We start from the raw sequence: 13243 nt of genomic DNA, 5'->3' as shown, positions 1-13243 counted from the left end.
TTCCACAGATAGAAAATACAAGCTCTGGGAGAAAAGTCTTTAAAAACCAGCTACTGAGAGTGATTGAACACAGGCAGAAACTGAACGGGAATCAACAATTGGAAGAAAGGCACAACACTATGTGAGTTTCCTGGTTTTGTTTCTGTTTAACCACTTTGGTCCTGAGGTCAAGTCTCCAGGGGCACCATGAAACCTCCAGTGGCAATCTGTAGTCTTGCCGGCTAGAAGATCCAGAGTACAGGGTTTGAAGCAACCATAGTCTCTGAGCATGAAGAGGGAAAGAACAGAAAAGAGCCAAAGAGAGGATTCCCAAATTCTGTATATAAATTCTGCCCAAATCCCTGGCTGATCTCTGAGCTGTTCATGCACAGCCAAGCTAAAATAACTGATCTAAAATTTAAACCACTTCCCACTGCAGGGGAGACACTTTGCAGTTGAGTTCAGCCAAGTTAACTGCCTATTTAAAAATAACAATTTAAAAAATAATTATTTTCAGAGGAAAAGAACAGAATTCAGAGTTTCTACAACACATCATAAATTATCTATGTTACAATGCTTAGGACATAATCCAAAATTACTCACTATACAAATGAAGAGAAAGACATGGCTTATTCTCAAAAGACAAGCAAAAGAGACCAAAAGAGTCTCCAAAGATTCTTAAACCAGCTAAAGAAATTATGTTCAGGAGTGTAAAAAAAATTCTTATATTGAAAGAAAAGATAGCAAATCTCAGCAGAGCAGTAGGAATGGAAATTTTAGAACTGAAAAATATACCTATGGGGGCAGTCCCCCCCCCTCCGCCCCCAGTGTGCCTGCTGACCTCTCACATGACCACCACACTCAAAACACTTATGGTCACCAGATGTGTGGGGATGTTTTCCACGCCAAGCAATTCTGAGACACCAGCTGTGTGTCCTGCAATTTAAAAATCACACAATCTACCTGGAGACAGAGTCAGATCCCACAGGTAAAGGTCTCAGTCCCACAAGACTGCCCCCCTCAACTTCAGATGCCAACCAAAGATGGTTGTCACCTGGGCTTCTGAGCCATCTGCTATACATCAGAGGGTCCCCATTACCCCTCCTCAGATTGGATTAATTTGCTAGAGCAGCTTACAGAGCTCAGGGGAACACTTAGCTACCAGTTTTTGTTTTTGGTTTTGTTTTTTTAATATTTATTTATTTGTGAGAGAGAGAGACAGTGAGAGAGAGCATGAGCAAGGAGAAGGTCAGAGGGAGAAGCAGACTCCCTGTGGAGCCTGATGTGGGACTCGATCCCAGGACTCCAGGACCATGACCTGAGCTGAAGGCAGTCACTTAACCAACTGAGCCACCCAGGTGCCCCAACTACCAGTTTTTTTTAAAGGAATGATAAAGGACACAGATTAATGGTTGGGTGAAGAAAGATGTTGGGTGAGGTCTGGGAGGGTCCTATGACCCTCCTGGGCTCAGGAAGTTTGAGCGCACAACCCTTCCATAACCTTTCCAGTGTGGATATGTTCACCAACCTGGAAGCTCCCCAAACTCAGTACTACGGGGGTTTTATGGAAGCTTCCTCATAGAGGCACGATCAATCAAACTCCATTTCCAGCCTCTTTCCCTCTCTGGAAAATCGGGCTGAAAATTCCAAGTTTATAATCATGGTTTGGTTTTTCTGGTGACCAGCCCCAATCCAGGAACCCATCCCCCCACCCCCACCCCAAGTCACCGCATTAGAACATAAGATGTTCTTAGTACTGTTACCGCTTAGGAATTTACCAGGTTTTCAAGAGCTCTGTGTCAGGAACTGGGGACATGAACCAATAGGTGTATTTTCGGTTATCTCACAATCTGAAATTAAAGGCTTCAGTAGATGGGCTTAATAGCAGAATGGAGATGACAGAGGAGTCAGGGAACTTGAAGCTAAGTAGATACAATTATCCAATCTGAAGAAGGAACAGAAAATACTAAAAAGTGGGGATGGGATGGGAATTAAGGATTTGTGAGATAATATCTCAAGGTTTAACTTTTATGTGATTGGAATCCTAGGAGATGGGTAAGTATGGGGGAGAGAAAATATTCAAAGAAATAATGGCTAAAAACTTAGACATAAATTTATAGATTCAAGAAGCTCAGTGAATAAGCAATAGGCTAATGCAAAACTACCCTGGGTGCCTCCTCATCAAACTCATTTTGACCAAACTTAAGACAAAATGTTGGAAGCAGCTAGAAGGAACAGGAACAATGATTTGAGTGACTGCTAACCTCTCATTGGAAACACGAGGCCAGAAGACAGCACAAAATGTCTTTCACAGGCAGAAAGAAAAAGGTCACCTCAGAAATCTATATCTGGTGGAAACCTCCAAGAATGAAGACAAAATAACCACATTATCAGATAAAAGAAAACTAAGAGAATGTGGAGATGTGCCCTGCAAGAAATGCTAAAGGACAGTCTTCAGGCTGAAGGAAGAACATACCAGAGAGAAGCTCAGATATTCAAAAAGGACGGAAAGCCACCAGAAGGAGCAAATAATTATGTGTGCAAATACAGAAGACTTTCTCTTGAGACACCCGTGTTGCAGAGGGGGGCTAAGTCCTGCACCTGGTGGGTGTTCCCGCAGGCTTGAGGCTCTGCAACCGGAGCAGCGGGGTCTGTGCCCGCCAGGGTGAGCATGCTCGATGGGTACACCGTATCCTGTTCTGTTCCCTGCCCGCCTGCAACTGGGCCTTGCCTGACTCAGCCCGACCACAGCTTCAGGTTTGGACAAGGCTCCCACAGCTCCCGCTATGCCAGCCTGAGGACAGAAGTCTTCTTCAAGTCAATGCTGACGGCAGAGGGAGGCTGGAAGCGACAGAAAGATCTGGAAGAGGTGAAGGTGCTGCTGGGAAAGACCACTAGAAAAGGCCGTCTGAAAAAAATCTAAGATTGAGACAAATCAAGTACATAGTGTGGCAGAAATCAAAGAAAAGCAGAACTTTTTGACAGCAAAAAGCTGCTGCTGTGGTTGATCCCATTAGAACAGGATATAAGGTGAAAATCGCGGATGGGATTGGTCAGATAAGGTAATGTGGATTTCACAGACTTAACTGGAGTTCATCAATTCCTCACTGAGAACTGTGCAGGTGCATTTCACAGAGGTCATTTGGTCTTTCCGTAAAGAATACAAATGAGAAGAGTTACTGCAACAATGTCTTGAAACCCATCTCTGTGGAAGACAGTTCAAAAAGAAGTCAAACAGATACAGTTCTCTTCTTGGGTAGAAATAAAGCAGAAACCAGGCAGTGGGACTGCCTGACTCAGGTTGGGAAAGCATGAGAAGAGAAAGAGCCCTCCTACAACACGGGGACAGATCCTAGAGAGGGATTGGTGAATGTTCTAAAGAAAATTTTCAAAAATGGAGAGGATGATAGGAAGTGAACCGTTAATAAAGCCTCGGCAGAATCAAGAGAGAAGCAAGCCAAAGGAAGATACAGAATTCTTTGTTTGAGACTTTAAAGTCATTTGGGGAACTGTGATGTGGAAAAATTGATGTTTCCAATAAGGAAATGTTGGTGAGCTGCACAGAAAAATTCGACAGATAACTATTTACATTGCCTTCTTCTAAGTGAAGGCAATGAATTCTCCCATTTCCTACTGGAGGATTTATTTAAATAAAATAGGCTTATTAAACACTTCCTCAAAGATGGTTTCCTTGGTAATCTGGGCATTTTGTTCAAGAAAGGATAATATACATTCTTGTGTGAAATGTGAAAAAGCAAGTCTTGTCTAAGGATAATGCCACATTGTATGTATTTTTGTTCTGCGAAGAGGTAGGAAACAAAAGTAATAAGTTCCTGACATCAGTTCCAACCAATGTAATAAGTAAAAATAAAACCTGAATTTTTTCGTAAAAATATATATTGCTATCTGAATAAAAAATGTATTGAGGGTCTTAGCATATGGAAATGTGATTTGAATGACAACCACAGTGGATGTGGGGAAGAAGATGGGAAATGAACCTGTATAGTTGGAAGGTTTCTCTATTTTATACAAAGTTGTACAGTAGTAACTGTGAGAGGGCTGTGAAAAGCTAACCCTTAAACACTTAAATGCCAAGAGACAGAGCTAAAAAGTCAACAGATCACATGGAATTCTAAAAAATATTCAGTTAATCCAAAAGAAGATGGGCAAGGAGGATCAAAAACCAGTGGGGACAAACAAAACAAATAGTAAAATGGTAGACTTGAATCTAAATCACTGTATTAAATATAAGGGATCTCAACCTATGTTGTCTAAAATAGGGCCACTAGCCATGTGATATTTCAACTTAAATTAACATTAAATTAGAAATTTAGTTCTTCAGTGGCACTCAAGAGCTCGCTAGTCATTTAGACTACTATACTGAAGAACATAAATACTTACAAAATATTTTGATCATTGCAGAAATTGTTGAACAGTGTTGATCTGATCATTCCAGTTAAATGTGCATGCAGATTGTCAGACCTGACCAAAAATCAAACCACCCAGCCAACTTTCAACTATACACTGTGAACAACTAATCCTCTTTAAATATGTAAAGACACAGGCTAAAAAATAAATGGGAAAGGGGTGCCTGGGTGGCTCAGTGGGTTGAGCCTCTGCCTTCGGCTCTGGTCATGATCTCAGAGTCCTGGGATGGAGCGCATCGGGCTCTCTGCTCAGCAGGGAGCCTGCTTCCCCCTTTCTCTCTGCCTGCCTCTCTACCTAATTCTGATCTGTCAAGTAGATAAACAAAATCTTTAAAAAAAAATAAATGGAAAAGATTCCGTGCAAATGTTAAGTACAAAAAGGCTGTGGTGACTAGATTAATATCAGATAAAGTAAATTTGAATGTAAAGGGTATTACCAGCGATAAAGACATTTCATAAAAATAAAAGGATTACTACTGAGAAGATGTAATAATCATAAATGCTTGAGCTTAATAACAGAGCTTCAAAGCGTATGAAACAAAAACTGACATAATTAAAGGAAGAAATAGACAATTCCATAGTCAGGGTTTGTGATTTTTTTTTAAAGATTTTACTTATTTGAAAGAGAATGAGTGAGAGAGAGCGTGAGAGAGGAGAAGGTCAGAGGGAGAAGCAGACTCCCCAAGGAGCTGGGAGCCCGATGCGGGACTCCATCCTGGAAGTCCGGGATCATGACCTGAGCTGAAGGCAGTCGCTCAACCAACTGAGCCACCCAGGCGCCCGGTTTGTGATTTTTTTAAAGAAGATTTTTTATTTATTCATTTGAGACAGAGAGCGAGAGAGAGAACATGAGAAGGGGGAGGGAGAGAGGGACAAGTGACCCCCCCCCCCCGCCACTGAACAGGAAGACTGAGGCAGGGCTCCATTCCAGGACCCTGAAATCATGACCTGAGCTGAAGTCAGAGGCTTAATCAACTGAGCCACCCAGGTGCCTCCTGGTTGGTGATTTCAACATTCTTCTCTCACCAATCAATAGAATAACTAGAACAAACATCAGTAAAGACAGAAGATCTGAAAAACACTGTTAAGTACCTTGACCTAATTAACACTTATAGAATCTAACTACACCACAGCCAACAACCGCAGAATACATATTTAAGAGCATATGGCATGGTCACAGAGACAGATCTGCTGCTGGACCATAAAATAAGTCAGATTTAGAAAGACTGAAACACATTGACTATGGTTCTCTGACCACAGTGAAAATATTAGAAATAAAGGATTTGTCTTAAAAACCCAAATATTTGGAAATTAAACAACACACTTCTGAATAACTCATGGGTCAAAGAAGAAAAATTAGAAAATATTTTGAAAATTACATGAAAATACAACATACTGAAATTTTTAGGATGCAGCTGGCAAAGGGAAAACCCAGGTGCCCCCATGAGAAATCAATTTTTATTTTTATTTTTATTTTTTTTTATTTTTTTTTAAGATTTTATTTGTTTATTTGAGACAGAGATCACAAGTAGGCAGAGAGGCAGGCAGAGAGAAGGGAGGAAGCAGGCTCCCTACTGAGCAGAGAGCCCGATGTGGGGCTCGATCCCACGACCCTGGGATCATGACCTGAGCCAAAGGCAGAGGCTTTAACCCACTGAGCCACCCAGGCACCCCTTTATTTTTATTTTTTTAAAAGATTTTATTTATTAGAGAGAGATCACAAGTTGGCAGAGAGGCAGGCAGAGGGGGAAGGGGAAACAGGCTCCCTGCTGAGTAGAGAGCCAGATGTGGGGCTCAATCCCAGGACCCTGAGATCATGACCTGAGCTGAAGGCAGAGGCTTAACTACTGAGCCACCCAGGCGCCCAAGAAATCAATTTTTAAACAGATAATCGATACCATATTTCAAGAGATAATTTCAACATTAATATTCAACAAATTTACAAAGGCAGATATGCAAATGGCCATAGCACATTAAGAAAGCAGGGAACTGCAAATTAAACCACAGTAAGATAGCACAACACACCCACCAGTATGTTCAAAATCACACAGGGTGCCAGGGTGGCTCAGTAGGTTAAGCGTCTGCCTTCAGCCTAGGTCATGATCTCCGGGTCATGGGATTGAGCCCAGAGTCAGACTCCCTGCTCAGTGGAGAGTCTGCTGCTGTTTCTCCCTCTCCCCCTGCTCATTATCTCTCTCACATAATCTTCTAAAAATTAAAAAAAAAAAAATCACAATGACTAATACTGCCAAATATATACAAGGTTTTGGAACTATTGTCCATCGTTGGTTGATACAGCTACTCTGGAGAAGTGTTAAGCAGTTTCATATAACTCAGTACACAGCTCCCCTATGACCCAGCAGTTCTACTCCTAGTATTTACCTGAGATATGAAAACAGATCCACAAAAATTTGCACAAGAATGTTCCTAACAGTTTTATGATGGCCAAAAAAAATCTAGCAGCCCTGGTTTCTATCTATAGGAGAATGAATATTCAAACATTTAAAAATTAGTGATAAAAAGGAATAAAGGACCAAGACATAGATCATGGATAGATCTCAAAAATGCATTACACAAAAGGACAGAACCGTAGAATTCCATTTATATGAAGATCTAGAACAAACAAAAGCAAGTTCTATGAAAGCAAAACCAGTAGATGGGGGAAAAAATCAGAACAGTGATTTCCTCTGGAGGAATGTGGGTGGGGATTTGCTGACAGAGAAGATACCAGGAAGATATGAACTGCCGGTGATATTTGGTTGATAGGTTGGATAGGTAGGGGTTTAATTTGCACAGGCGCATGCATTTGTCAGAACTCATCTAATGGCACACCTAAAGATTTGTGCATTTCACATTTGTGCATTAAGATTTGTGCATTTCACTGTAAGTTTTACCCCCAAAGAAAAAAGTCTGTAAATATTGGACTCTCCTTAATGATATGTAGGGAAAAGTATTGGGGAGGAGATGGACTGTTGTCTACAACCTGATTTGAAATGTACCCAAATAAGATGGCTTGAGGGATGGAAAGAAGAATGGATAACTATGTAATAAGGCAAGTACAGTAAAATGTTCATTGTAGAATCTAGGTGGTGAATATATAGAATTCTTTGAACTTGATGTTTGAAAATTTTCATATTAAAATGGGGGAGGGGATAATTGCTGGACTGACTCTCGTTTACACGTGTCTCCACATGCACTAGCACCTAAAGCTCTTGCCCCCAGTGAGGCAGATAAAATAGGGACATTCAGGAGGAGATAAAGGAGCTGAGGGGTGGGCAGGTGCATTGGAATCCAGAGCTCTGTGTTTCTTTATGCTCGGCTCCCAGCGAGTGTAAGTGGGTGGTGGGTGGGCTCGGAGCCTCGGACTACTCTCTCGGAAGGCGGGGGGGACTTCTATTTAGTTAGAAGATGCCTACGCGTCCATTCCTCTATGTATCCGTATTCACTCCCACATGCCAGGGGCTCGATTCCGGAGGGGCCGAGTGTGGCTGGGTACACAGGTGGGGGAGACACATGTCTGGAGGAGACGGAGCGCCCTCTTCTGGCCCAGGAGGGGCCCACTCAAGCCCGCTAAGTACCTAACCTGCCTCTCTACAGCACCCACTTCCCCGGGATCTGAGCGCGCGGGGTGGGAGCGCTGCAGCCCCCGGGTGGGCCCGCCGAGAGACCGCATCTGCAGGCGGAGCACAGCGCTGGGAGCGGGGCCGCGGGGCTGCGCGGCCGGCAGGCTGGGAACTGGGTGGAGTCGCTGCGGCGGTCAGCCTCTGGGCTCCACCTGTTGCAGCTTCGGAGCGCTCGAGCCAGGCCGGGCGGAGCCCGGGGAGCTCGGCTCCCAGCGCCGTTCTGCAGAGCGGGGCCGCGGCCAGGAGGAGCCCTGGGGGCAGTGCCGACAGGGCGGCGCGGAGGGGGCTGTCCCGGGGAGCTGAGAACGGAGCTCAGAGGCTGTGCCAGTGCCCCCTGAAAGGCCAGGTCTTGGGGAGGGAGCCCCTGGCCGTGTGCTGGGGAGCCTGGCCGCTGTTCTGCACGGGGCGAGGGGAAAGCACTCCGCAGCACCAGATCTCTGGAGCACACTGAGGCGGCCAAGCCCGGATGGAGGAGCTGGAACTCTCCAGCCCCCAGTCCTCCGCCACCTCTCCGGGAACTGGGGCTGGCTAGGGACGCGCGTCGCACCCGCACAGCCGGCGCGTGGGAGCGGAAGACGCCCCCGCGCGGGACCCGGAGGCCAAGGGCGCTCGGAGCAAGGCGAGGGAGGCTGCCCGGGGAAGATGCCCCTGACTCCCCTCGTCCCCCCATTCCGACCTCCCTTTCTGGTGTCCTCCTCCAGCCGCTCTGTCCGCCGGATGCCGCGCAGCGCGGGGGCCGGGCGCGAGGTAGGAACCCGTGGGCCCCGCTCCCGGCCGTCCCTCGGGGTGCGCCCGCCCAGGACCTGCTCCAGCCACTACACCCCGGCAGACGGGTAGGTGACCCCAGAGGCCTGAGGCTCCGAGCAACGCCGAGACTGGCACGCAGCCCCACGGATCTGTCTGGGGAGGCACCCCCATCGAGCGCCAGCACACGGACACCCCGCGTCCCAGCCGTCGGCGGCTGGAGAAGCGATGCGCGAAGAGACTGAGCCCACCCGGCTCCTCTAACCCGCCAGCTTGCGAGGCCGGAAGACCTTGCTGCGGGGGGAATTCAAGTCCGTCCGGATTCGCGCTGAGGACGCGCCACGCCCCCTCCCCAATCTGAGCAGAGCAGGGAGGGCATCCGGGGGGGAACAGCGGACTCAGCTCCCGGTCCCTCGGACCTCGAGCATTTAGGAGAACTCCGAGGCGGGTGGGGACAGCGGCCACAAAGCGGATTTGAAACCAGGAGAAGAGGCGGACGTGGGGAGCGGGCGCCGCGGGAGCGATCGAGGAGGCGGCCTGGGGAACCGCGCAGCCAGGGACTGCGCCCCACGGTCATGAGTGAGCGGACCGTCGAGCGTGCGGGGGCAGGTTGAGCGGCGAACCCCCGGGGGGGCCGGGGCGACACTCGGCCGGCGGCCACGGCCCTCCGGCCCGGGGCGGCCCCCGGGGATCCGGCCATGGCCGGCCGGGGGTGCGGCTGCAGCTGCGGCCCGGGCTACCTGAACGAGGACAACGCGCGCTTCCTGCTGCTCGCCGCGCTCATCGTGCTCTACCTGCTGGGCGGCGCCGCCGTCTTCTCGGCGCTGGAACTCGCGCACGAGCGTCAGGCCAAGCAGCGCTGGGAGGAGCGCCTGGCCAACTTCAGCCGCCGCCACAACCTGAGCCGCGACGAGCTGCGGGGCTTCCTTCGCCACTACGAGGAGGCCACCGAGGCCGGCATCCGCGTGGACAGCGCCCGCCCGCGCTGGGATTTCACCGGCGCCTTCTACTTCGTGGGCACCGTCGTGTCCACCATAGGTAAGTGGGCGTCGCTGGGGGGCGAAGGGGCGCCCGGCCCCGCAGGCCCTTTCCTGGGACCGCTTGAGGCTCCTGCGTTCCTCCACCCCCGCGCTCAGCCCGGCGGCACAGATGGGAGCTGCCGCCTCGTCCACAGGTGGTACTGCCTCCCCGCTTTCCTACACGCGGTCCGCGGGGCGGGGGCATCCGCAACACCTGGGCGCTCGTTCTGACCTCCAGGCTCGGGGCCTGCTCGTTAACCCGCGCGCAGGGGATCTGAGTGAGCCTTAAGTTTCTCTGGAGGGTTTTCTATGTAGGTAAGGAGACAGAGCTTGAGTTCGTGAAACTTTAGGGAAAAAGCTTAGGAATCAGAAGGACCCTACAAAGATTTATTGACTTAATACCATGCATGAGGCAGTGGTTGGTGGGGAGGCACGAAGATTAAGACTGTCCATGACTTCAAGCATAGAGAAAAATCAGATTGAATACCAAGTTAGAAGTAAGCGGGCAAAGTGCCGATGGGGATGGAAAAGAGTTTCCTACCAAGAAGGAAGGGGGTGACTTTCGGGTTGAACCAGCTAGTGTTAGGTATGGGTTTGGGGACTGAAGTGTTCTGCACTCTAGAGGGGGAGAGAACTTCATTTCGGGGATGCCTCATGAGCTACCTCATCTAGATGGAGCAGTGGAGGGAAGGCTAGGAAGGTCTCCAGGCTTAGAGCATGAAGGTGGACTTTACAGTCAAACTAAGGAACTAGAACTTACATAGAGGCAATTGGGAGCCATTGAGAATTCTTGAGCAAGAGTGTGACAGCACGGCTATGGTCGGTGATACCTTTATTTGTAGCAGAAGGAAAATGTTGGGAGTCTTTGTACTACACCTCTAAAGACTCCTTCTCTCTGAAGCATAATGGAGTTAGAAGGGGGTTGGGGAAGACGCTGTGGAAATTCTTAGAGAAAGAGAGAGCTGAAGCGGAGGAGGAGCTTTGAAACAAGACCCGGAAAGGGAGTAGCTGCCAGAGCCCAGGAACTGCAGCAGGGCCCCCAGGGCGCTGCGGGTGCTCTCAGCCCCGGCCCCTGTGCTAGGGAGGAGAGCTTGTCAGTGAGGCAGGGTGACAAGGCAAACTTGCTTGAAGCTCCCACGCATGGTTGTCTTACGTTGACATTCCGCCAGGAGAATGATTAGTCCAGAATGATTTCCCAAGGTTAGTTTAGAAGCCCAGGGCTTCATCTGGTGAGGAGGAGGGGAGGGCGGGGAGGACTGGCATGATTAGGGACATGTGGGCTCTCCACCCCCCTCCCCCCCATTCCATAGCTGGTCCCTGTCCATCAGCAGGGCTGTTATGACACCACAATCACAGGACAGCAAGAAAAGCTCTCTATGCATTCTCTGGGGTGACTAGAACGTGAGGCCCTGAGGGGGACAGAGGGAGCAATGCCCAGGGTTCTCTCTCCCAGCCCACAGTCTCTGCTGGGCTCTCTTAGCAGAATTCCCTAAATCCCCCACTGCGTCAACTCCTTTGTCTCTGAAGATGGTTCTAGAATGCCTGCGCAGGGAGGACTGGGGGGGGGGACAGCCTGACTGAGAAGGGTTGCTGTGGAGCTGACGCTGACTCCGTCTGCATCGCTAGTACAGTGTTCTTACTCAGACTGATAATCCATTTGGGGGTGGTCCTGGCGGGAGATTGGGGGAGCGAAGTCCACTCCCCCACAAGCCACCCCTTGGTCCCCCCAGTGGACATGGCAGTAGGAAGGAGCAGCTTGTATGTATTGATTGGTGAACATTGGTGCCTTAGGAAGGGAGAATGTCTCTGGTGGGTGGGCAGGTAGGAACAGGGGCTTTTGAGGGGCAAATGGAATGTCACCTGTTGGAAGGGAAGGAATTCTGGACTGAGAGTCTGACGTTGGAGCTATTGGTCCTGTCTCCGTAGCGGGGGCATTAACCATTCTTAACCATTCTGAGTCCCATCCTTCTCACCTGAGATGTCCACAAAGTGACCCCCTGGCACTGGCACGTGTTTGTGGTTCAGTAAACATTCTGTGTCCTGCCCACTCCCTCCCCCTGAGCCTTCTCCCCTCGCAGGTCTCTGGAGGGGTGATGAGCTCATGGAAGTGAGTATTCTTTACAAAGTACAAAGCAGGGGCTTATTTCCACTTTCTCGGTTCTAACATTTGCTTTTAAATTGTTTCATTAATTGCTGTTGTAATTACAGCACTCACTCCCCTTTATTAGGGTACATATTAGGCACCTACTGTGATTTTTATGTGAATATGCGATGCAGCTAATTACCACGTTACACTTACACTTAATTTCCATCAACACAACTCCATGAGGTCGGTATGATTATCCTCGTTTTATAGACAGGGAAGCTAAAGCTTCACGTTCCTTGTAAAATAACGTACAAAGAAGGAAAAAAGTGAAGTGACATCACCCCAATTTCTGCATTGACATGCAGTGACATCACCCCGATTTCTTCATTGTTAACATTCTGGTGCATTTCCTTCTGTTCTTTTTTTCTATGCATACACAGATGTACATGTGTATTTTTTTAGAGTTGGTGTCATAGTCAATAAAACCTCTCATCTTGTATTTTAGGTGTTACAATTACATGATGTTTTTCTTTTTTTTATTTTAATTTTTAAAAAAGATTTTATTTATTTATTTGACAGATCACAAGTAGGCAGAGAGAGAGGGGAAGCAGGCTCCATGCCGAGCAGAAAGCCTGATGCGGGGCTCGATCCCAGGACCCTGAGATCATGACCCGAGCGGAAGGCAGGGGCTCAACCCACTGAGCCACCCAGGCGCCCCTACATGATGTTTTTCACCTAAAATAGTTCTGCTGTGCTTTATTCTGCAGAGACTTTGAAGTAACAGACAACAAGAAAGCATATGGTAAAACAATGAAAAACATGTAAGTACAACTTCAGAACCAGGAAAAAGGACAGAAATATGGAAAGCAAACGGATCTAGGAAGTTGCTAGAGAGGATCTTTGTCTTAGTTCAGGTTCCCTCAGAAGCAGACACTGAGCCAAGAATCTAAGTTGATGGGAAGGTGCGAGGGATCTAGGCCAAGGGAAAGAGAAGAGATAGAGAAGAGGAAGTCGGTCACCATAGGGTCCGCTATTCGGCGGGAACTGTAGTCAGCAGCTGGTACTTACTTCCAAGTGAAAGTTTGAAACAATGCAAAGCTTGTGACCCAGAATTACCCTAGGTAAGGGGGCTGGGGTATTTATACACCCACACCTGTCAGGAGTTGGCTCAAAGCTGCTTGGAGAGCAGGGGAAGCACAGGGATAATTCCCAGGAACAGATTTCCCCCGCCATCCGAAAGTAGAGTGTTTCTATGGAACCTTTTATAAACTGAAATGGTGTGAAAGGATAAAGCAAGTACCATCCCCTAAAAGTAAAAATCCTCAGATTTCTTTCAGTTAGCAATTACACGTTACTAATATAGGT

General features: G+C 48.1%; 1 protein-coding gene and 1 pseudogene across 1 annotated transcript in view; both read left to right on the top strand.

The window, feature by feature from the left end:
* The first annotated feature begins 2650 nt into the window (after positions 1–2650).
* LOC111148727 lies at positions 2651–3466 on the top strand (annotated as a pseudogene).
* A 6005-nt stretch (positions 3467–9471) lies between these two features.
* LOC111148786 (potassium two pore domain channel subfamily K member 13) overlaps positions 9472–13243 on the top strand; it is a 107441-nt gene continuing 103669 nt past the window's right edge. The window contains exon 1 of the mRNA XM_022505597.1: positions 9472–9811. Coding sequence (XP_022361305.1) covers positions 9472–9811 — 340 coding nt within the window. The remainder of the gene's footprint in view (positions 9812–13243) is intronic.

Source organism: Enhydra lutris, unplaced genomic scaffold (assembly GCF_002288905.1).
Source record: "Enhydra lutris kenyoni isolate GAN:26980312 unplaced genomic scaffold, ASM228890v2 scaffoldscaffold20, whole genome shotgun sequence".
NCBI classification, from domain to species: Eukaryota; Metazoa; Chordata; class Mammalia; order Carnivora; family Mustelidae; genus Enhydra; species Enhydra lutris.
This window is presented reverse-complemented; position numbering and strand designations above follow the sequence as displayed.